Raw genomic sequence first — 20,904 nt, 5'->3', positions numbered from 1 at the left:
TCTGGAGGGGGACACGCTTTTCTCTAACTGGGGACCGGATGCAAGGGAGCACGTAAGGAAGGTCCTCAGCCACTGGCCTGGGACAGAAAAGACGTCCTCAGGCCACACATGGCCAAGGGCCCAGAACTGAATGGAAACTTCTAGGGTTTTGTCTTCAATCTTGAGAAAACAAAGGGTTCGGGAATGTGAGCGGGACGCAGACTCAGCCATTTCTTCTGCTCTGCCCAGTTTTCTGCTCCTCAGGAAAGAGGTGTGCGCGCTCAGGTCGGCGAGGAAGGACCCCAGGGTGTCACGGACCTCGTGGGAGGGCGTGCCCACGTTCTCCCCGTCCACCGCCCACGCGCGCTGCCCACGGCTGCTCTCCTCCCGACCCAGACTGACTGTGAGGAAGGAGAGGGGAGAACGCACTTGTCCAGGCAGCTGCGTGGGCACCTCCGGGGGCAGGCAGTTGGGCAGGGCAGCGGAGGGAGAAGCCACATGCTCCTCAAAGCTGTTGATGCGAGGCTTTTTGGTGGGCTCGGGGCTGGCTAGTGGGGTGACACTATTGCGTCTCATGAGCGGGTTAGGTCCCTTCTTTGCATCCTAAGCGAGACAAAGACAAAAGAGAGAAGGCGACAGTTACAAGGAGTGGGGAAGTATATAAGCCAAAAAAACCCCAAACCAAACCAAAAACGTTTCTCTGCTTCTGGATTTCCCAGATACGAGACTGACCGCGGCGACTGGCCCCAGGGACCAGCAGGGGTGCCATGCTGTCCTGCGTCCCCAGTCTGCAAGAACAAGGGATGACCTCCTGAGCCCCTGTGCCGGAACATTCCAAGACACCCACTCAGACAAGCGCAACACATTCAAGGCAGGCGAAGGGAGAACACAAGACCAGCTCTGCAGACAGTCATTCAAAGGCGGCAGATGATGAGGTCGGAGAAAAGAACCCGGCCACCAGCCTCCAAGAGAGCCAAGGAAGGGGGAGGGAGGCCTGAGTGGGAGGCTCAGGTCAACCACTGAGGGCAGGGAGGAGAAGGTGTCGGTGCCAGACTCCCTGCGCTGACCGTGAGCCGGGATCTGCACAGCAGACAAGGAACAGCGCCCGCTGCCCATCACTGCCCCCCCGGCTTGGGACGAGGAGTGCCGGCTTCAACCCCTGCCAGGGGACTAGAGGTGCAGAAACCCCAAGGTGGGCAGCAAGGCAAGCCAGGCCCAAACACGAGCCTTCCCTCCAAGTGACGACACAGTGGAGCGAGGACCTGTGTCCCCAGGCCTGTGGCTCTGCAGCCTCTAGCCCAGGGGCCTGCGCAGAGCTCTGTCTCCCTCAACACTGCCCCAGTTAGGCATAGGCAACCGTGTGCAGGGGCCACCGGAGCCCCGTTCCGGCCCAGCCCCGCCGGCGGAGTCAGGCCGGGAAGAAAGGTGGGACCCCACCACCCACGTTCAGAAGTGGGGGCCGTTACAGGGCCAAGGCTGGCCCACCCGCTTCCCCTGTGGCCACCCGGCCGGACAAGCTGGCGGAAGCTGGGATTTTAAGGCCAAGACCTTCGGACCGAGCTCCTTGGGAAACAGAGAGGTGTCCTGCTCGGACGGGAACACCACGCTCTGTGTGAGGGAAACGGTCAGCTGGCCAAACGCTGTTGTTTGACACTCAGTACAAAGTCAACCCAACATTCCTTCCCGACCGCGTCTGGGGCAGCAATCTGCTCTACCGCCGGGGCCTCCTGCAGAAAGCCTCCACCCGCCATGCCCCGAGTCCCTCCTGCCCAAACCACCTGGTCTCTGCCCTCCCACCTCCTTTCCACGATTTCCATCTTCTTGGTAATTCTGCACCGAAGCGTACACAGACGACTGAGTGGATTTGCTAATCCCGTGTGAACCTGGAAGGCATCTCAGCTGCCCCAAAGGAAAAGACGACGGTAACTGAGCTACGCCTACTCTTGAAAGCGCAGGATGCGTCTCCCTCTTTAATACTCACGTCGTGGGTTAAGTCGAAACGGGGGGAGAAAGCATGCAAAGTGAGAAAGAGAAAATGCCAAGCAGCCACATATAAACACGAGATAGGAACACACGGTAGCTGAGGAAGAGCAGGGGAGGAGGTCACAAAGGCCGGCCAATCTCAAACCAACTACTACTCCAGAGAGAACCCGCTAAAAGACACAGGTTCAGTTGCAGGCAACTCAACACGGGGACCTCTCGAGTGCTCACACTCCCTGGCCCTGTCACTCGACAGGGACCCTCTAGGGACGGAGGCCAGGACGGGGACGCTGGGGACCAGGAGGCAGGGGGCGTTTAGACTCACCTCTGACCTCTCCCGGTGTGTGCTCACAGACTCTACATTCAGGTAGATGGACTCTACGCGGCAACCTGGGTGGGGGGGGGACAGGGGTTGGCTTCCGGTTAGAGGGCACAGGCCGCGGACAGCCCCAGAGCCACCAGGAGCCAGCGTCCCAGGGGACATCTTGGCCGGGGCTGTGTCCCCATGCTCACCGTAAGCGACAGGTGTCAGTTTCAGGACGGTGTGAAGGGGGCATTTCAGGTAAGGCATCTCCTCTGAAAAGAAAAGGCCTCGCGATCAGCTAGGAGCCTTGAGGACGGATACGCACAAGTCCCCAGTGAGAGCTTCTGCCTGTCGTCTGTGCCCCTGGAGTCCAGGCCGAGCAGGAGACAGGGGTGTCTCCCCGCTACACACAGGCCCCCTGCTCCAGGCAGGCAGCCTAGAAAAACCAGTAGCCAAAAGACGAGCATCAAAACAAACCCCAAGCCCACCCTTGCACGGTACACTAGAGTTAAAAGAAAAAAATCGGGGGTGCCTGGCTGGCTCAGTCGACTAAGCGTCCAACTATTGGTTTCGGCTCAGGTCATGATCTCTGTGCTGGCAGCTCGGGGCCAGCTTAGCATTCTCTATCTCCCGCTCTCTCTCTGAAAATAAATACATAAACTTAAAAAAAAAAAATCATTCCCTGAACAATTTAGGTGTGTCAGGATTCCAGTGAGCCTTGGGTAGACATAGGCTTAAATTTTAAGAGTCTCATTAGAGTTTTCTGGGCTCTTTGTTCTTTAGAGGTGGGCTGCCCCACCCCGCCCCTCCCCCCCCCCAGAGGTGAGCGGCTGGGGGCCTGCGGGAGGCTGTGCTCTGAAGGCTCCAGCAGGAGGCGCGGCCGAGGCCTTTCCTAACGCTCAGCAGCAGTGAACCACGCGGGGAGAGAGACCCCGCGTGGTCCCGTGGGGAAGGTGCTGGTCCGCGGCGTCCCCCGACTCAAAGGCTGGCTTCCCTCCACCCTTTCTCGGAGCTCCACGGGCTTCCCCGTCGCCCCCACCACCCAGAGCAGGCTTGGGGGGGGGGGGGGGGCGGCGGCACCTGCGCTCTTATCCAGGAAGTAGGCGAGGAGGCAACGCAGGACGGCCTGATGGCAGATGACCAGCACGTTCTCCTGCCGCTCCAGCTCCATGATCACCGGCTCCAGGCGCTGCACCAGGTCCTGGTAGGACTGCAAGACAGAGGGACGGGTCGGTGCTGCTGCAGAGGCGCACGCGGGCGGGGGCGGGGCTCTGCCGCCTCAGCCACGCCCCTTCCCCCGTTAGAAACCAGAGAACACGCCATCGATCGATAATCGATCCACAGCCGGCGGTGTTTCGGGGCTGCACCCCTCAGGGCCCCTGGGGACCCACATCGACTGGCTTCTTAGAAAAGGGAGACCGTCCCCTTGTTGGTGAGGATGTGACGCATCCCCTGCCAGAACATGAACCCGCCGTCCTCCCTCTAAGGGCTGCCTCCTAATTCTCCACGCGGGGGGATGAGGGACTGACGACCGGACACACGCTGACAACGTGGGGGACCCTGAAAACGTCCCCTGAGTGAGAGAAGTCATACACAGTGTGACCACATGTTGTATGACCCCTTTCTGTCAAACGTACACAGTAAGCAATGCCACAGAGACGGGAAGTAGACCCCTGGTTTCCAGGGCTTGGGGGAGGGGGGAACAGGCTAGGGTTTCCTTTGGGAATGATGGAATGTTCTAGAATTTGTAGTAATGGTTGCCCAGTACTATGAATACACCTAAAAACCACTGAATCGTATGCTTTAGTGAGTTTTATATTGTGTGAATTTTCGCTCAATTAAAAAAAAAAAATTTGAAAAAAATGGGTGGGCATGTGACTTTTAAGGCTACCAAGGTTCCTGCTCACGCCCATCCCTCTGTGGTCTCCCTTGTTCTCTCACTAATCAGGTTCCGGGAACAAGGGCCATGGAGGAGGTGAGCGCCCTGAGCAGGAGGAAACTGAAACGTGACAGACAACCAAGACGGCCCTCAGACAGCAAGGACCCACCAGGTGTCACCAGGCTGCCTGCAGCCGACACCAGAGCATCGCCCGGAGGCTGCGTCCAGGGCTCCCTCAGCGAATCAGTGATGCGCGGGACCTGAGATGACACAGTTGCCATCGTGTCTGCAGTCAAAGGGGAACCCGCGCACATGGTGAGCCATCACCCCTGACTGCTGTTGCCTCCCACGTTACCATGGGCTCATCTGAGAGACACATCTCTCGCTGGTGCTCACAGGGAAATACACCTGTCCCTCTCCTGGAGCCGTTTATAAGGTTCAGTTTAGGAAAACTGGATTCAGAAGGGAGAGTGCCGGGAACAGGCATCAGAAGGCACAAGGGGCAGGCGTTTGCAAGAGCCCTTCCTGCCCCTTCCTCCCGGAGCACGTGGCTGCTGAGCACAGTTACCCGAATGGGGCCACCTGGGCCCCCCGAGGCCCTCTCTCAGCCCGGCCTGTCACCGGCTCCCGTGCGCACAGCACACACCGGCTGCACCGAGGGACGCGGGCGAGAGCGGGCACACGTACCTCCCCGGTGGGGTAGCGGTAGTAGTACTTGTCCTGCTCGCGCAGAGTGTACTCCTCAGGGTAGGTGTCCCTGATCTCCTCGTAGGTCATCTCCTCACAGACACCCTGGCGGGAACACCCAGACGTCACCTCAAGTTGCTCAGCATGGCACGTGCGGGTCTGCGAGGGCTCTCGTTTCCCAGGGGAGAGACCTCCGTGCCCTCCCGCTCCCACGGCCAAGGCCAGGCCCCGGCACTCACGGCGTCGATCTCGTTGAGTGCCTTCCACTGTTCGTAGGGGAGACGCAGGGCTTCCGCCGTCTGGATGGTGCTTTTCAGCTGGCTGGTCCACACCTTGAGGTCCTTCAGGTTCTGCTCCTCCACAAACTTGCTCAGGGCATTGGCAAACTGCAAGGGCGTGGGACAGAGGGACATGGCCTGACTCAGGCTCCTGCCCCTCCTGGAGAAGCAGAGCAAGACCTGTCTCATTCCGCATCGGGGGCGTGACTACACTATCACACACACACATACACGCACACGCATGCATGCACGCACGCACGCACGCTGCACACACGGGATGCACCCAGCCCCTCGGCAGCCCGCCTTGCCCCCGGCTCCCCCTACCTTCCTGCCCCGGCTGGACAGACCCGAGTCCCCTCCGATCTTGCCCTGGAGGTTGTGCTCGCTCTCGCCGTGCCGACACAGGTAGATGGTGCGGGGCTGCACGTGAATGTTCATCAGGTAGTACACGATGCGGCTCTGAATGTGGTCCTGAACTCTGTTCACCAAGAACCTCCGGCCCACGTCGATCACCTTGATCAAGGACAGGTCCCTGCAGGGGAAGGCGACCAGCCGATCAGAACTCCGCTGATAGCACAGCCCAGCCCAGCCAGCCCGGGTGTAAACCCCCATGGCCCCGGCCGATGGCAGAGACTCAGCCCCCACAGACCCACGAGGGGAGGGCGCAGACTGAATCTGTGTTCTCGGAGACAGAACACGTGGGCACTGTCCGCAGCAGCGTGTGGTCAGAAGAGGGGAGAGGGAGGCGGGAGACCAGAGCAGAGAGAAAGGACACGCACGTCAAGGGGACAGGAGCAAGACGGGGCTCACGTACACTTCCCATGCTTCTACAGTTAGTGCCGGAAACAGTCACGTGGAATACGCAATCAAGGATTTTTTTAAAGATGTTTTAAAAGACAGCTTATAAAAGGATGCAGGAGCAAGTGCTTTGTACGGACGGCACGAAAACGCTAAAAAACAAACAAACTCTACCAAAGCAGAAGAGTCAGAGACAGTCACCTCTTCGTTATTACCTGTCACATTTATCAGGGTCGAGGGGCTGATAGCTGGCTTCGTAGCAACTAATTCTCTTCATGAAGTCGTCCATAGCTTCTGCTGAGTTGCAATCTTTGTAATCCGGGCTAGAGATTTTAACTTCCTGTAACACCACAAAGAGGCAGCTGATGAATCACGCTGGAAGGCTTTCTGCTTAGACGAAGCGAGATTTGGGGCTCGCAAACAGGGAAAGTACAGACCAGCTCAGAGTAACGATGATCCCACCCAGCGTTGAAAAGAAAAAAAGAAATACACCGGGGCTTGAGTTCTCACCCAGTGATGACACAGGCAGAGCACCCACAGTGGACAGGGGATCGCTCCCTGGAAGGACGTACACAGGAAAGCCACAGGCTTCTACTGAACACATCCGAATGGGGCCACGATTCGGGGTCAACCTGGTAGGTCATCCCCAGACCGCCAAGCCTCAATTCGAACTCTGGATCCACACCTGCAGCACTCCCCACACCAAGGGCCAGGCTGTCGGTCAGCGAAGGCGCGCTCCCGAGTTGCTGGCGATGCCCTGCCCTGTGCGCCAGGCAGGATTCTTCCCGCCACCACCCATGGATGGGGCACCACATGCTTGTAACTGCTCCCCAACTAGTGCTTCTCCACCGGGCCCAGTCCTTTCTAAGGTTTGCTCTTATGGGAAGAGAAAGCAGAAGAAACAGCCCTCGGACTCACCCATCCCCTGTAAGTGAACGGTAGGTCTGAGAAACCTGGCAGGGTTTTTAGCAAAATTCAGCGAAATTTTAGCGAAATTTGTTCCTGCACGTGCTCTTTTCCTCTACAACCACCACCACTGCCAGGAGACAGGCGGACACTCTTTACACACCCGAGTTCAGGGGCGCCTGGGTGGTCAGTCGGTTAAGGGTCTGACTTTGTTCAGGTCACGATCTCACAGTTTGTGAGTTTGAGCCCTGTGTCGGGCTCTGTGCTGACAGCTCGGCGACATTCTGTCTCCCTCACTCTCTGACCCTCTCCTGCTCACATACACTCTCTCTTTCTCACAAAAATAAAGACATCAAAAATATATATATTCTTAAAAACAAAAAACCAGGTTCAGGGGCACCTAGGTGGCTGAGTCGATCAAGTGTCCGACTCTTGATTTCGGCTCAGGTCATGATCTCACGGTTCGTGAGACCGAGCCCTGCATCAGGCTCTGCACTGACTGCAGTGCCTGCTTGAGATTCTCTCTCTGCCCCTTCCCAGCTCACGTGCTCGCTCTCTCACAATAAATACATAAACATTACAAAACAAAACCTGAGTTCAGTGGGGAGTCAGCGCTTCACGGGTGCAGAGTCTCGGTCTGGGAAGATAAAAAGGTTCTGCGCATCCGTGGTGGTGACCACGGTGCAGAGACCTGTGCGTGCTGAGTGCCACGGGGTTGAACACTTGCGCGGTGAAGACGCTAAATTGTATATTTTACCACGATGAAAAACAATCTAAGTTCCCAAATCCCTTTCTCCCTAGCACGCCCGCCGCCAGAGAGCATGCTGGGAAGGCCTACCCTGCAAAGCTGCTCTGGGGCTTAATCGGAGACACAAGATTCCTGAACCCGGAGGGTCGGGGCAAATGACTGGATGTGTTAACAGAGGACAAGATCGGTGGTGAGCTCCTAGCCACGCACGTGCTGACTGCTCACTGCGGAAGATGCACTCTGCGTCCGCGCTGTGCTTCGCTACCAAGACGAAGCTAGTAGAATGAAACTAAAGGAACGTAGCAAAACCCTTTGTCCAGATCACAGCAACTTCTGTTCTACCTCCCCGTCCTTTGGGCCTCTTCCTCTGGACCCGATGAAACGCATCTGGGTTTTCCACAATGTGAACAGCCCTTTCTGAGCTATGAACTCCGTTCTTAGAAATGCTTGTACACATTCCCACTGCCTTGGAGAAAAGTTCCAACATTGGAAGCCAGTGAATCCTCAGCAACCCTTTAAAGATGCGTGCTTGTAACGCAGCAAACCCCAGCATTCCCTGTAGAAGCATCAGACCTGCTTTTCATTAGAGACACGGCTTATTCTCATGTATTTAAGCTGCACAGAAAATTACCTACATGAGAAGGTGACCTATGGTAGAGTCTTCATGGTAATGGCTTCCATTTATGGTATATTGCTTTCAAGCGGCAAAACTTAAGAATTATTCAAATTAAGCTGCCAATTACCCTCAGTTTATCTGGGCAACCTCCCCTCGGCACAGGGCGAGGAGAAGGGTATGTTAGGGACATGTCAGCAGGAAGATAGTTTTACTGCCCCCGTTTTTCCCACACTTGGGGATTCTGCCTTTCAGTCTGTTGTGTCCTATGAAGTTTTATCAACACACAGTCATTCTTTTCTACTGGGGACCTTCACAGCTAAAGAGAGTCCAGCCTGCTGCCTTCCTTCCCTTCTGGAAGGGTGAGCTGCCCTTTGTCCCAAGCAGCCCTGTCCCCACCCAGCTGCCAAGCTACTGCCACTCACAGAAACTGTTCCCAGGCCCCTGCTTTTTATCTCTTAGGTCCCGCAAAGGCTGCTTTCTGCCAACCGCCTGCAAGGACCCCAGATAAAGCCAGGGCAGGTCACAGAACATGCTTCTAAATTAAACACCACTCCACACCTCCCACTTTCCCGGTCCCACAACTCAGACAAAACCAACAGGCTGGGACAGCCGGCTCGTCCTCAGCGTCTAGTTACTGCTCTGGGCCCGAGCTGGTTCCCCACTTTTCTCAGACTGTCGCCCTACAGTGGGGTCCTACGTTGTCTTACCATGATGTTGGAGGCCACAACCATAGGGTCGTCGCACACAGACTCAATGAAAAACACCTGGAAGAAAGCAAAGAGGAAAGTTAGAAAACCACAAATGTGACACACGCGAAGCGTGGACGCTGGTGTCACTGTGATGTCACCAACCTCATTCGAGGAGGAAGGACCCCATTTACGAACACCCAAACACACACAAAGAACTACCTGCTCAACCCTGAGTCCTTTGCCCATCCCACACCCTAGTCTGGGTAACCGTCCCCCCCCCCCCCCAGAGCCCCCACAGGAAAGGCCCAATGTGTCCGCAGCAAAACAAGAGCAGCGGGAGGTAGAGAACCAGGCCCGGAGCAGAGACACAGGACTCAGCCCGTCCCCGAGCTGCCTTCCCTGCTCCCGCATGCTCCGGAGCAAGTGTCGCTCACCTTGAAGTCATTTTCTTTGGCAAAATGAAGGATCATGTGTCTCCTCTCTCTGGTGGTATTGGTGGCGTCGAACACCTGATGGGGAGACAGTAGGGCCGTGAAGAGAGGCCACGTTCGAGATGAACAGTAGGATACTTAGAGCCAACACACATCAGCTACACGCAGGGGAGGGGGCACGTGGAAGGGACCCCTGGCTACCGCAGCGGCAGCCCCCATCCCGGGTCCACCCCTTCCCCCCACCCCCAGCACACAGGGGAGGGGTGGGCACAGAGCACAGCACCAGCCGTGCCCCAGGTCCACCCCCCGCTAACCACTCTCCTGGCCCCCCCAGCGCTGCTCTAGGCCGTCGCTCCCCTCAACTCTCAGGCCACAGGCACTCGTCCCTTTTCGAGGTGTCCCTGCGGCGGCTCTCGGCACTGCCCGGGGCAGTGCCTACACTTCTGTCTCCCCGGGGCACCGTGTGCTATGGCCTCGGACACAGAGGCTGGCACCCCGCCCCCGGACTTACTGCAATTTGGCCCCCTTCCTTCGTCAGGTAACTTTTGACGTCTCTCAGGGCAGCCAGAGCGCACTGCCTGCAACAGGCAGGAAGAGAAAGCACGCGTCACGCCAGCCCGTCCGGCGGGGGAAGGCCCAGCAACCCGCCGCTCATCCCAGCGGGCAGAGTGAGGAAACCGCCAGGCCGGCCGGGGCTGCGGGGCCCCGTCCACTCGGGCCCACAGGCTCCCAGCCCAGCCCCGCAGACAGGCGGCTGCGGCTGCCCGTGGGAAATGGGGCTCATGCCCGGGCTGCGCCCCGAGATCTCACTGGGAGCTTTCACAGAGCTGACGCCCAGGTCCGGCCCACGGATCCTCACGCTCTGTCCAGGGCACGGCCCACATCCGGATCTCCCCAGGCTCCCAGGTGACCCTACGACACCTGTCAGGGTTGAGCGCCATGGCACTTGGGTTTCACGACCACCCTGGGCTTACAAGAAAAATCCTCTCCAAATGGAAGCGGAAGGTTTCCCGCAAAAATGGCCTTGTTCACTCCCAACGAGACACTGCTGTTGATTTGTATCAACCAGCGGCCGAGTTAGACCCTCCGGGAGCAGAGGAGGCAGTGAGTTTCACGGAGGCGGCGCCTCATCCTAACACACCCGGAGGTGGGGTCACGTGTCATGGCCACAGCGGAGCCACGCCGCAGACCAGCTTCTTTCTCCGACAGAACCCGGCTTCGGGAAGCCGAGCAAACCCAAGCCCAGGCCCCCACGGCGGCTCGGGCCTTACTTGCGGACTTTCATGGCCTCTTCGTTGTCGGGGCGAAAGAAGCTGTAGGAGCTGTACTGTTTGACGGCCTCCCGGCGGTACTCCCCGACGTTGAACACTGTGGGGACAAAGGTGGGAACCCTTAGCTGACCCCCCAGGAAGAAGGAGCCACCAACATCTGGGAGCTCTCTCTAAAAAAGGAAACCGAGCCTACACAGCTACACCAACCTGAATGAGGTTCTGCTGAGACACCGAGGCGGGAGAGCGGACCTCCACGCCCAGGGCTGCGAGCCCAGAAGGCAGCCCAGCTTCCCCCAGACCCGACGCTGCTTGGGGCCGCTCTACCTTCCCAGGGACTGGCTTCCACTGCCCCGTCTGCAGGTGCAGCGTCCTAAGGCTGTGCGGAGGGGCGGCTGCCACGGGTCCCGCGGAAACAGGGGCAGTGATTCCTGCGCACGATCCCCCAGGACAGCGCAGGGTCTCACGCGTGCCGTGGGGCCCAGATCTACCATTCACCTACTGAGCCAGCAGCCTGCGCCCCAGGGAAGCGTGGAGCATTTACGGGGCATTCACCATACGACACAAAGCGCCGGGCACCGTGGGGGACAGTGGATGCAAAACCTAGTCCCCCACCTCACCACCTTTCCGGTGTAGTCGGGAAGACCAGGCCAAGAGTCATACAAAGGTAGCCGATGGTGTGGAACTTTTGACGACAGTCAGTAGAAGAATGTCACAACTGAGTGCTAGAGTACTTAAAAGGGCACAGGGGCACCCGGGTGGCTCAGTCGGTTGAGCATCCGACTTCAGCTCAGGTCATGACCTTGCGGTTCATGAGTTCAAGCCCCACGTCAGGCTCACTGCCGTCGGCACAGAGCCTGCATCAGATCCTCGGGTCTCCCTCCGTCTCTCTGTACCTCCCCCGCAAACACTCTCTATCAAAAATAAATTTTATAAAAAAGGGGAGGGCCCAGATCTCCACAGACCATACGGCCAGAGAAGGCTTTTTGAAGGTGGTGAGGGCTGAGCAGGTTGTGGGGCAGCAGGAACGACAGAGCAGGAAAAGAAAAGATCCCAACGCCAAGCGAGGATACGTATATAGTGTACCGAGTGACAAGGCCCAAAAGGGTGCCCCACGCTTGTGGGCACAGGCCAGCCCAAGACTGGCCCTGCACGGCAGGTCCCAGCAGCTGGAGGCAGAAGGGACGTGGTTTTGGTCGCAGGGGTTGGTGAGCAAGAGTGAAAGGCTCCAGGTAACGACCTTGGCCTTGGCACACGCCTCACCTTTCGTGGGGACGCCGATCCAGTTGAGGTATCGAGTCAGCTTCTTTGAGATGTACGTCTTACCCCGGGCTGGGAGCCCCACCATGACAATCACGGTGGGGGAGTTGGTCAGCTTCGGCCCACAGGCTGGGGAGAGGACAGAGCGAGGTGTCAGCCACGAAGCAGTGTGTGCCCCGCGGCGAACCTTCAAGAATTCCGCAGAAATGCCTTTTTCGCTCCCACCTCAAAGCCCTGGGCGTTTTACAGTCCAGCAACGCCTCGACCCTCTACTGGCCAGAGCCCCGCCCAGCCCAGTCACAAATCTCCATCTTGCTTTCAGGTCACGCGTGGCAGGGGGACTGCCCCAACCCCAGATTCCCAACCTGATTCCTGAGGGCCCTAAACCCAGCCAGGAATCCCGCTACTAACCCCAAAGCAGAAAGCGTTATAAGGAAGGGATTCCCCAACACCAGTGGGGGTGAGGTTAACGGTAGGAGAAACGTTCCGATAATAAGACAAAACACCAGGGAGAGAGGTTTTCGCTGGATTTTAAGAAAGCAGCCCGAAGAACCCTGTTCTGGAGACTTAAGGTGCAGTGTTTCCTTGGCTGGTGTCTTATGCTTGAGACTCTAAGGAGACTCCAGCATCTGGTGACAAGAGTGGCAGGGGCTGCCCATTGAGAGCACGAGACTGGCCGCCTGCTCCCTCCCGGGTCAGCAACACTGCCCGGTGCTCGCTGGGCGCCACAGGCAACCTCGCTCTCCTGGCCAGCTACGTGCCATCGCTTCCGGGCACTGGTCATCCCGATGAGGCAAAGCTCCTGGGACCACGCCACAGATCTAGGCGGATGTCAGACATAGACAGGGGCTCTGTCTCTAAGCCAGCGGGTGCCAGATGGGGATAGGAGAGCCACCAGGCCACTGCCAGGCACAGGCTTCAAAGAGGACACCTTCCCTAAGCTGGACGCCCCAACACGGTCCCGTACTCAGCCCATGACCAAACTGAGATCGCATGCCCAAACACCCACCACGTTATTCCGGGATCTGCCCCCTGTGCCTGTGGGCTGGGGGCAGAGAGGAAGCAAACGGAACACAGAGGGGGCTGTTTCTTCATGTTCTAGACCATGCAGAGCGAGGAGGAAGAAGAAAGGCCATCAGGAGGCAAGGAGACACGTAGGAGCCACAAAAGCACTTGGCTGGGATTCTCCAGCTCCCAGTAGCTGGGAACAAACACGTTCCTAGAAGACAGGCATTTCCCTGCCCGGTGTGAGCACACAAGTGGAGCACAAAAGCGCCAGCGGACTTTCTTGAGTCCCAAGAAAAGTGATGGGCTTCTCGAAAACCGGCGTGGACAGAAGACAACGCCCTCCCGTGTGCATCGGGGCAGCCGCAGGTGACACATGAGAAGTCGTCTCACTCAGTCGCCTGGAAGCACCGACTCTACTAATCCTTCCCTCAAGCCACCGCTGGCTCCTGGTCTTATCTGATGTCCCCACCATGCCCCTGCTCCCAAGAGCGTCCAAACATGCAGGGACGGACGGACGCGCGCTCCCTCTCCCTCCCTCCCCTCAGCTGGGCACGTGCATGGAATACTTTTGATGGACTCACGCCAAGTGAGCGGAGACAGAGGATGACTGATTTATCAAATCGGGGATTAGTTCTACTATCAAGGAACCACATGCGCAAATCTCTGGCAGGAGACGCTTTGAGAGGAAAATCCCATAAAGACATGGCAGAGTAAATATCGTAAGCCAAAAATTCAGGTTGAATCTCAAACCCAAATAAGTCATCACTCTTTTATTTGGCAAAGCAGAGGCCATTCTCCCTATTCCTTTGGCTCCTTGCACAAGATTTGGAGGAGCTGCACGCGGGCTGTGGCTGTCATTCCAACCAGGCGCTCCTGGGTCTCAGACAGAGCAGGGAAACCTCCTGACTAAGCCTCCTGAACCCTAACATGTTCTTCTTTCAAACTCACAGGCCATCTCAGGTGTCTTCATCTTATAACCACCTGCCCCTGCTTCAGTTCCCCCCAGACCCTCAGTCTCTTCTTCTCTGCGGATCCTGTTAACCCACAGAAGAGCACCTCCTTCCACCTCCCACACCGTCTTCCCCGGAGCTCTGCTGTTTCCTCTTCGCCCCCCAACAAGCACAGGGATTAGGGAAGATAAGCGTGGAGTTTAACACAAAATCTTCCAAAAAGTTCTTGTGTGCTTCATCTCATCGTATACAAACATTTAGTATTTTAACCTATTTTGGACCTCCCCCCCCACCCCGGCAAAGAGTTTTTATCCTCAGATGTGTTTAGACGTTTAACTTGGATGTCAACGTAAGCATGTTTAAGGGGATACACGTATGCTCACTATGTTGAAGGGCTAAAGAAGCAATTGTTTAAAGACCGCGGGGTTAACAGACTATAAACATCTTGGCTGCAGCTTGGGGTGGGGCACGGGAGGGACGGAGCTCAAGCTAAAAGTGTCATCCAGAGTTAAGGCTGCCACTTGAGTAAAAGATCGCGGAAAACCACCACATTCTGGGACGCCACCCTCAACTCTGTCATTCCATTTACTCATTCACTCAACAGACACAGGTGCTAGGTGCCCCGTGAGCACAGAGCATTATGTGGACACCGCCCCTGTGCTGGGAAGCATCTGGCCTGCAGTGGGGAAGAGACAATGTACGAGCTAACAGATGCACAAAGTCATTTCGGAGCGGGACAAATGCTGTGATGAAAGCAGAGGGCTGACGCTGGGGCTAGGGGTCCACGGGGGGTCTGTTTGAATCGGGGAGCCAGAGTCTGTGTCCCTGAGCCGCACCTGAGCTAAGGCCTGATCGTCCACGGCCAGCCCCACCGGCTTACCAGTACATAACGCACACTGGCGACGTGTGTGTTCCCCGTGTGTATGTGGACACAGGAAAGCAGATGATAACCAGGAGGCCGGCTGGTAAGGGGAGTGAGCCACAGCCTCCGGCGACAGGCCAGGGTCTGTCGTCCTGGACAGAGCAGGCTGCATTCTAGGGTTCCTATGCCAGCCCCACTCCCCAGACGAAATGACTCACCTCCCTGATAACGTGTAACGCGCGGACACAGGCAGGAACGCCACAGCTCGCCCACCACACTGACACCCACAACCCATGCTCAGGACATAAACTGTTAGAAGACGCTGCTGGCTCTCTCACACCTCCTGCAAGCTTTCTTCTATCCAAAGGCACTCGAAAATGACAACTTCAAAAGATGCCACGTCACTAGCATTCTTTTTCGGCAAGCAGGTGATCACGCTTCAATGCTAAGTTCCAGGGAAACAAATGAAAGGGCTGTTTAGGACAGATGGATGGCCAGCTGCAGGTGCAGACAGGGTCAGTTCCCCGATGCAAGGCAAACCCAATGCTGCACAGAAAGACCTGTTGTGACCCCGCCATCACGCCGGGCCACCTCCGAAGGGCCCTCTGGGAAACAGACTTCACGGACTTGGCCCCGGGATAACAGAATGCAGGCCCAGAAAGTTCTGTCCCATACCATGCTCGTTCACTACCTCCCATGCACACTTCAACTCCTGCCTAACTGACCTGTGTCCAACGAACAGCCCTCCTAACCTGACGCGGTCTCTGCCGGCAACAGGGAGGGGCTGGGCATTTTAGAGAAACATTTGACAGCCTTGAGAGGCAAGAGATAGCACAGATAGCCTAGCGGCTGAGAGAGCGGAGCCGGGAGTCAAATAAATAGTGTTGGAAGTGCCAGGGCCCCACCCCTTCCTCGGACCTTGGCGAAGTTACTTGATCTCTCAGCGTCTTAGTTTCCTGGCCTGTAAAACAGAGGGATGCTTCATAAAGGTTCTTGGGAGGATTCACGACCGGGCGACGCGCGTGAACTGCTTCCTAGAGCAGCCGTGACGGTTTCCATCATACCAGATGTGAGGAAGCTAAGAGCTACAAGCGAAGACAGGTCCCGCTGCACAAGTCGTGAGGCCCGGAACTGGGGCTCACCTGGGTCTCTCTCACCTGAAATTCTTCACGTGCCCTTTCCTAAACTAAACTGATGGTTCTCAACCAGCGGCGGAACCGAAAAAGCTTTTAAACGATGCAGGATCCCCGGACCCCGCCTACAGGACTTCTAACCTGGCTTGGGCTACCAGTAGGGATTTTCCTTTTCTTATTTTCCCCCCAAATCCCGCCCCCCCCCCAAATGATTGTCAAGTGCAGCCAGGGCTGGGAATCACTGCTGTAAGCTGTAGTGGCCAGCCGAGGATAAGGTAGGGGTTTCTGGGGAACGTCCCCCTTACCTTAAGTTGGAATACCATCAGAGGCTTTAAGCCCCTATTGAGATAAAGTCTATCCGTAGACAGTATGTAACATATCAGACTGTAACAACAGGTTCCCGGTGGATAAGTAACTGGCCCAAATAAGTAAGGACTTCCACCCAGGGGCCCCTTTTACCGCTTTTAGTGATGGTAAACAAATAGCATAGCTAGCCAGTCAATAATCTACCTCCTTGTCGATGACTTCCCTGTCAGTAAATCCTGTTACCGGTTTGCATTTGAAGGAAACGGCAGGTTTTGTAAGAAGCATTTACCACCCTGTGCACGTTGCAACAGGGCACCCAACTGATGTGCTTTAGCGCCAGAAAGACAGTCAAACTAACCAACCCAGAGCCTTCCATTGTCGCTCTCCTGTCCTCTGTACGTGAATGGTAATGTTCACCACGCCATCTTTTCATGAACAAACCTCAGAGGAACCTGCTGTCGACTCTCATCTAAGACACCACTTAGAAAGATGGTAACAGGTTCAGAAGGAAGAAAATCCACCCAAGTTTCCAAATACCATTACAGAAGGGGAGGAGGCTGATGGGGGAGGGGGAGGGTATCAGGAAAGACGCAACAAGAAGAGATACCCTCTCTTCCCCATTCTGATGAGACACAAATGTGACTATATAACCCGAGAAAGACAGCACAACTGGAAATAAGGTCATGTAATAAATACCCAGGGTGCAGGCACTCTTGTAAGGAAGAATGTGTCTGAGACTACACCCCAGAACCACACACGGGGATTCCAGCAGTGGGCGGGGACAAGGGACTAAGAGACTTAATCCATCAGCTTTAGCACCCACCCCCCCCTTGCACACACCAGGGATATTAGGCAAATCTCTTATGTGCGTGTGAGACGTGCAGACTGATGGAGGCTAATGGATGGGTCTCGGGAGCCTGGAAGAAGGAGGCATCATCGCACACTCTCATCTCTGCAACTGACACGACAGATCGAACGCCAGCCAATCTCAGTGCCGTCCACACCCAACCTCAAGCCCCCACCCTGAACCTCGGGGGACAGACAAATGTGTGCACATGTGAACACCCATAACTACAAACACCCGTACTTAGGTATAGAGAACCAAACTAGATTTGTATGACCAACTACAGTTTACAAAGTGCTTCATAAATACTGGTTGTATTCAAAGTCAAAAAGGGCGGGGTCATCTCTGTGTCTTGCCGTGGCCACATCTCCCTCATGATTTACGGCACTGCATTCCCCAGCACCAACAGGGGGTCGCCGTGGTCAGCCCATGTGCAGCAAGCTGTTTAAGAGTGTATCAGAGAGGGCTGGGAGCAAGAAACAGATTGCAAAGCCCCCGCCCGGGGCCACCTTGCAAAGAAACCAGGTCTCCTTCAGGCTACTGTGGCCCCCAGAACCCTCAGGTCCGGCAGAGAGGGGGCAAGGTGGTGGAGGAGCGAGCGGCCCCCAGTGTCGGGAGCACCTTGCTTGGTCTCTGACACAGGATGACCTACGAGCACCCCAGAGCCCACTCTCCCCGGGTCCTGCCTGGGGGTGGAGGGAGGGTTGGTGATTCAGACCTGGGCAAAGCCTGAGGTGGCAAGCTGTCACCATGGCCTTGGTGACCATCCCCCGGAAAACGCGGCAGCAGTGAGGGCCAACAAGCTGCCTGGCACTCAGGAGCCACCGCTGCCTGGAAGCCACCTCGAGGACTTGTTCACGGGATCCCATGTTTACCAATCAGGCAACCTGACCCTGCCTGAAGCAAAATGCCCGCCACTCCACTGCCCCTGTCCACCTGGCAGGCGCCTGGCGGGGAGGGGGGGGGGGTTACGTGGAGAGTGGGTGTCACCTTCTAACCGCAGGGACCACCCTTTCACTAGGTGGCTCTCTCCGTGGCTAGGGACGGGGCCCAAGGTAGAAGGCAAACCTTTCCAAAGCATTTACGGCCGATGACAGAGCAGGAAGGTGGACTGCCAGCAAATTCCAAGCACGGTGGATTGTGTGAGCGCGAGTGTGCGCGCGGGTAGGAAACGCTGCCAAGTGTGCGGTCACTGATCCCCGGACCCTCCCCAAACCCAGGAGCGCAGGCTTGGTGCCAGGCAGCTCTCTTGTCGCCCCTGGAGCGGGAGCTGGTGGGGGGGGGGGGGGAGGAGAGAGAAAATATACTGAAGGAAAAGGAGAGAGCGAGGAGACAGAGGGGAAAGAGGGAGCAGAGAGAAATATAAAGAGAGTGGGTATTAAAAACAGGCCGAAGACAGAAGCAGGAGATTTAAGTACAGAGAAGAAAAAGAAATACAGAAAGCGGGAGAGAGGGGCGACGGAGATCGAGGTGGAGAGGAGGGAGGAAGGCAGAGAGCAGGGGAGGGAGCGACCGGCAGAGGGGGTGGGGAGCGACCGCCGCGTCTCTCGGCCGGACTCGGCCCGGCAGACGCCCGGGAGAGCGGTTCCGGCCGCGGGACGCGCGGCCGTCCGTCGCCAAGCGTCACCGAAGCCGAGGCTTCCCGCCGTGTCCCGCGCGTCCCGCCCCCGGCGGAGGGAGCGGAGGCCGGGGCGCGCTCGGGGTTGCCGAGTTGCCTCTGCGCTCCGGGCGCCGGCCGAGCGGGGCACCGCGGGGCGGGCGGTCCGGGCCACAGCGCCCCCGACGCCGGCCGGGGGAGGCGCAGCGCCCGCGCCCCGGCCCGCGCCGTCCCCGCCCCGCGGCGAAGGCAAGGGGACCCGCCCGCCCGCGGGGAGGAGCGGGGAGCGCCCGGCCCCGGCCCGCGGGGCCCGCCGTGGAGGGCGGCGCCCGGCCCGGCACCAGCGCGCGGGAGCAGCGGAGCCGGCACCACGGCGGGCCCCGCCGGCGCCCGCCACACAATGGCCCGGCTCTCCGCGCGGCGCGCCGCTCCCCTGCAGCCCGGCCCCCGCGCGAATCTGCACTCACATCTGGGCAGCGAGGGGCGGTGGTCGACGGGGATCCAGATCTTCTGCACTCGGCTCTGAGTCAGCTCCAAGGGCATCTTCACAGCCTAGACTCGGCGGCCGTCCGCCCCCCGCCCCCGCGAAGAATTCAGACTCGGGGAGGAGAGCAGCCGGTCGACCCCCGAAACAAAGGGGAAGAGGGGGTGCGTGCGCGGGAGCGCGGCGCGGGAGCTCTCCCGTGCGCTGCTTTTTGGAAACGTGCTTTGTGCTAAATCACGAACGATCGCTCGGGGCGTGAGGCTCCACGAGCGCGGCGAGGGAGGCAGGCGGCTAGGGCTGCACCCGCAGCCGCCGCAGGGCCGGGTTCGTCTACTCGGGAAGCCCTCGGGATGCTCGGAGCGCAGTGACAGCCGCGGTCCCCCTGCGCCAGCTCGAGTCGGACGCCCTCCCCACCCGCTCGCCTCGTCTCCAGCTCTGCTAGGATGCCTCGCGCAGCGCCGGGGCTTTTAAGTCGAGCCCACAGTGAGCCACACGTCAGCCTCGGGGCGGAGACGCCTTCTCCGGGTTCCAGCCCTCTTTCACGTCGGGGGGGGGGGGGGGGGGGGGGCGACGCGGGGCGGGGTGGGCAAGCCCTGAGGCGGCCTGCTGCCGCCCCCTGCAGGTAGGCACCAGCAGCGCGCCCTGCTCCTACAATCCCTCTGATGACGCCCTGAACTCGGCGGCGGCTAAAAAGTCGCACTCCCTAAGCCTCCTCCTACGTCCCCTAAAAACCACGAGCACAGCTTCCCAGAATAACCACCTCAGCTGTGATGGGAGGAAAGGAGCGGCGCCGTCCAGTGTGGTCCGTGGACCCCCGTAGCCGAATCCCTTTGGATGCTGGTAAAAATGCGTTCTACTGGCCCGGCCTCTCTGGGAGTGGGACCCCAATACACTACATTCTTAACACGCACTGCAGGTTAGGCGTAGTCAAGATGATGACCCAGGCTTAGGGCCACAGGCCGGAGAGAGGTTAGGGGCGTCGGGGGTGGGGGAATCTCTGCTACCTCGGGGGGGGGGGGGGAGGATGCCCTATGGGGCACAGGTCTCTGAGTCACGCCTTGCCAAAACTGCTCCCGGGTACCTGTGAGTCTCACCCACCTACGACCCCTGCCACCTGCGGGGAGGGGACTCCCCCTGGTCCTTCGTCCTCACCCCATCCACTTTCTTAAATCCCTTAGAAACCCTGGCTTGTGCTGAACATTGCTCCCCCAACACCCAGCCCTGGGACCTGGAACCCCGGGTCCCCCCCGCCCCCCGCCCTCCGCCCTCGCTGCTGAGAGGCCCGAGGGGGCTGGGCATCAGGAAGGGACACGAAAGCCCCAGAGGACCAGACGGAGCAGGACAGAGGCACCTTGGTTTCCACCGTCACCATTTATAACATTTTCAATATACTCTAATCTCTGAGCAGAAAAGTCAAGCTAGAGCCTATTCCGACCTGAATTCATTACCTGACCATAAGCCCCGGAATAACTATCGGGAGGTGGCACTTTGTGCAAACCCCTAAAATTCACAACATTTCTCTGGTCCAGCTTGCAACTCTTCCTCGCCATTTTTTTTTTTTTTTTTTTTTTTTTTGTCTATGTGTGTTTTCTGCTTCCACGGTCTTCGGAGTTTTGCATCAGCTCGTGGCGTGGGACAGTCGTGTAGTCAGGCCAGTGGCCACCCTGTGAAGATCCGGGGTGCTTTAGGGGGGACTTACGCCACCCACATGGTGGCATCACATGCATGTGAGTTTAGTGCACGACACAGCAGCACAGAAGCGCTGCCTGCCTTGCAGAGTGCATACCTCACTGTGAGATCGTGCTGTGATTGGAAGGAGGAAGGCGGCGCTCCCTGAAATCCACACTGCAACAGAACAGTCTGCGCAGAGGCTGCCACACGTCGCTCACGTCCCGCA

The 20,904-nt window shown here is 57.9% G+C and overlaps 1 protein-coding gene across 3 annotated transcripts in view; it reads right to left on the bottom strand.

Annotated features, from left to right (window-relative positions):
• The window catches only part of PFKFB3 (6-phosphofructo-2-kinase/fructose-2,6-biphosphatase 3), a 75,074-nt gene that overhangs the window by 7,681 nt on the left and 46,489 nt on the right, over positions 1 to 20,904 (bottom strand). The window contains exons 1-14 of one of the 3 annotated variants that reach the window (XM_030321719.1): positions 18,991 to 20,219; positions 11,827 to 11,952; positions 10,567 to 10,663; positions 9,807 to 9,873; positions 9,299 to 9,373; positions 8,883 to 8,939; positions 6,121 to 6,245; positions 5,432 to 5,639; positions 5,069 to 5,215; positions 4,830 to 4,934; positions 3,344 to 3,473; positions 2,473 to 2,535; positions 2,285 to 2,349; positions 409 to 582 (exon numbers count right to left, since the gene is read on the bottom strand). In XM_030321719.1, coding sequence (XP_030177579.1) covers positions 409 to 582; positions 2,285 to 2,349; positions 2,473 to 2,535; positions 3,344 to 3,473; positions 4,830 to 4,934; positions 5,069 to 5,215; positions 5,432 to 5,639; positions 6,121 to 6,245; positions 8,883 to 8,939; positions 9,299 to 9,373; positions 9,807 to 9,873; positions 10,567 to 10,663; positions 11,827 to 11,952; positions 18,991 to 19,066 — 1,515 coding nt within the window. In that variant the 5' untranslated portion in view covers positions 19,067 to 20,219. Of the gene's footprint in view, positions 1 to 408; positions 583 to 2,284; positions 2,350 to 2,472; positions 2,536 to 3,343; positions 3,474 to 4,829; positions 4,935 to 5,068; positions 5,216 to 5,431; positions 5,640 to 6,120; positions 6,246 to 8,882; positions 8,940 to 9,298; positions 9,374 to 9,806; positions 9,874 to 10,566; positions 10,664 to 11,826; positions 11,953 to 18,990; positions 20,220 to 20,904 lie in introns of those variants that run through there. The other 2 variants (XM_030321718.1, XM_030321720.1) reach the window with 2 other exon arrangements.

This window comes from Lynx canadensis, chromosome B4 (genome assembly GCF_007474595.2).
Source record: "Lynx canadensis isolate LIC74 chromosome B4, mLynCan4.pri.v2, whole genome shotgun sequence".
In the NCBI taxonomy this organism is placed as follows: domain Eukaryota; kingdom Metazoa; phylum Chordata; class Mammalia; order Carnivora; family Felidae; genus Lynx; species Lynx canadensis.
Note: the sequence above shows the minus strand (reverse complement) of the source record. Positions and strands in the feature narration are given on the sequence as shown.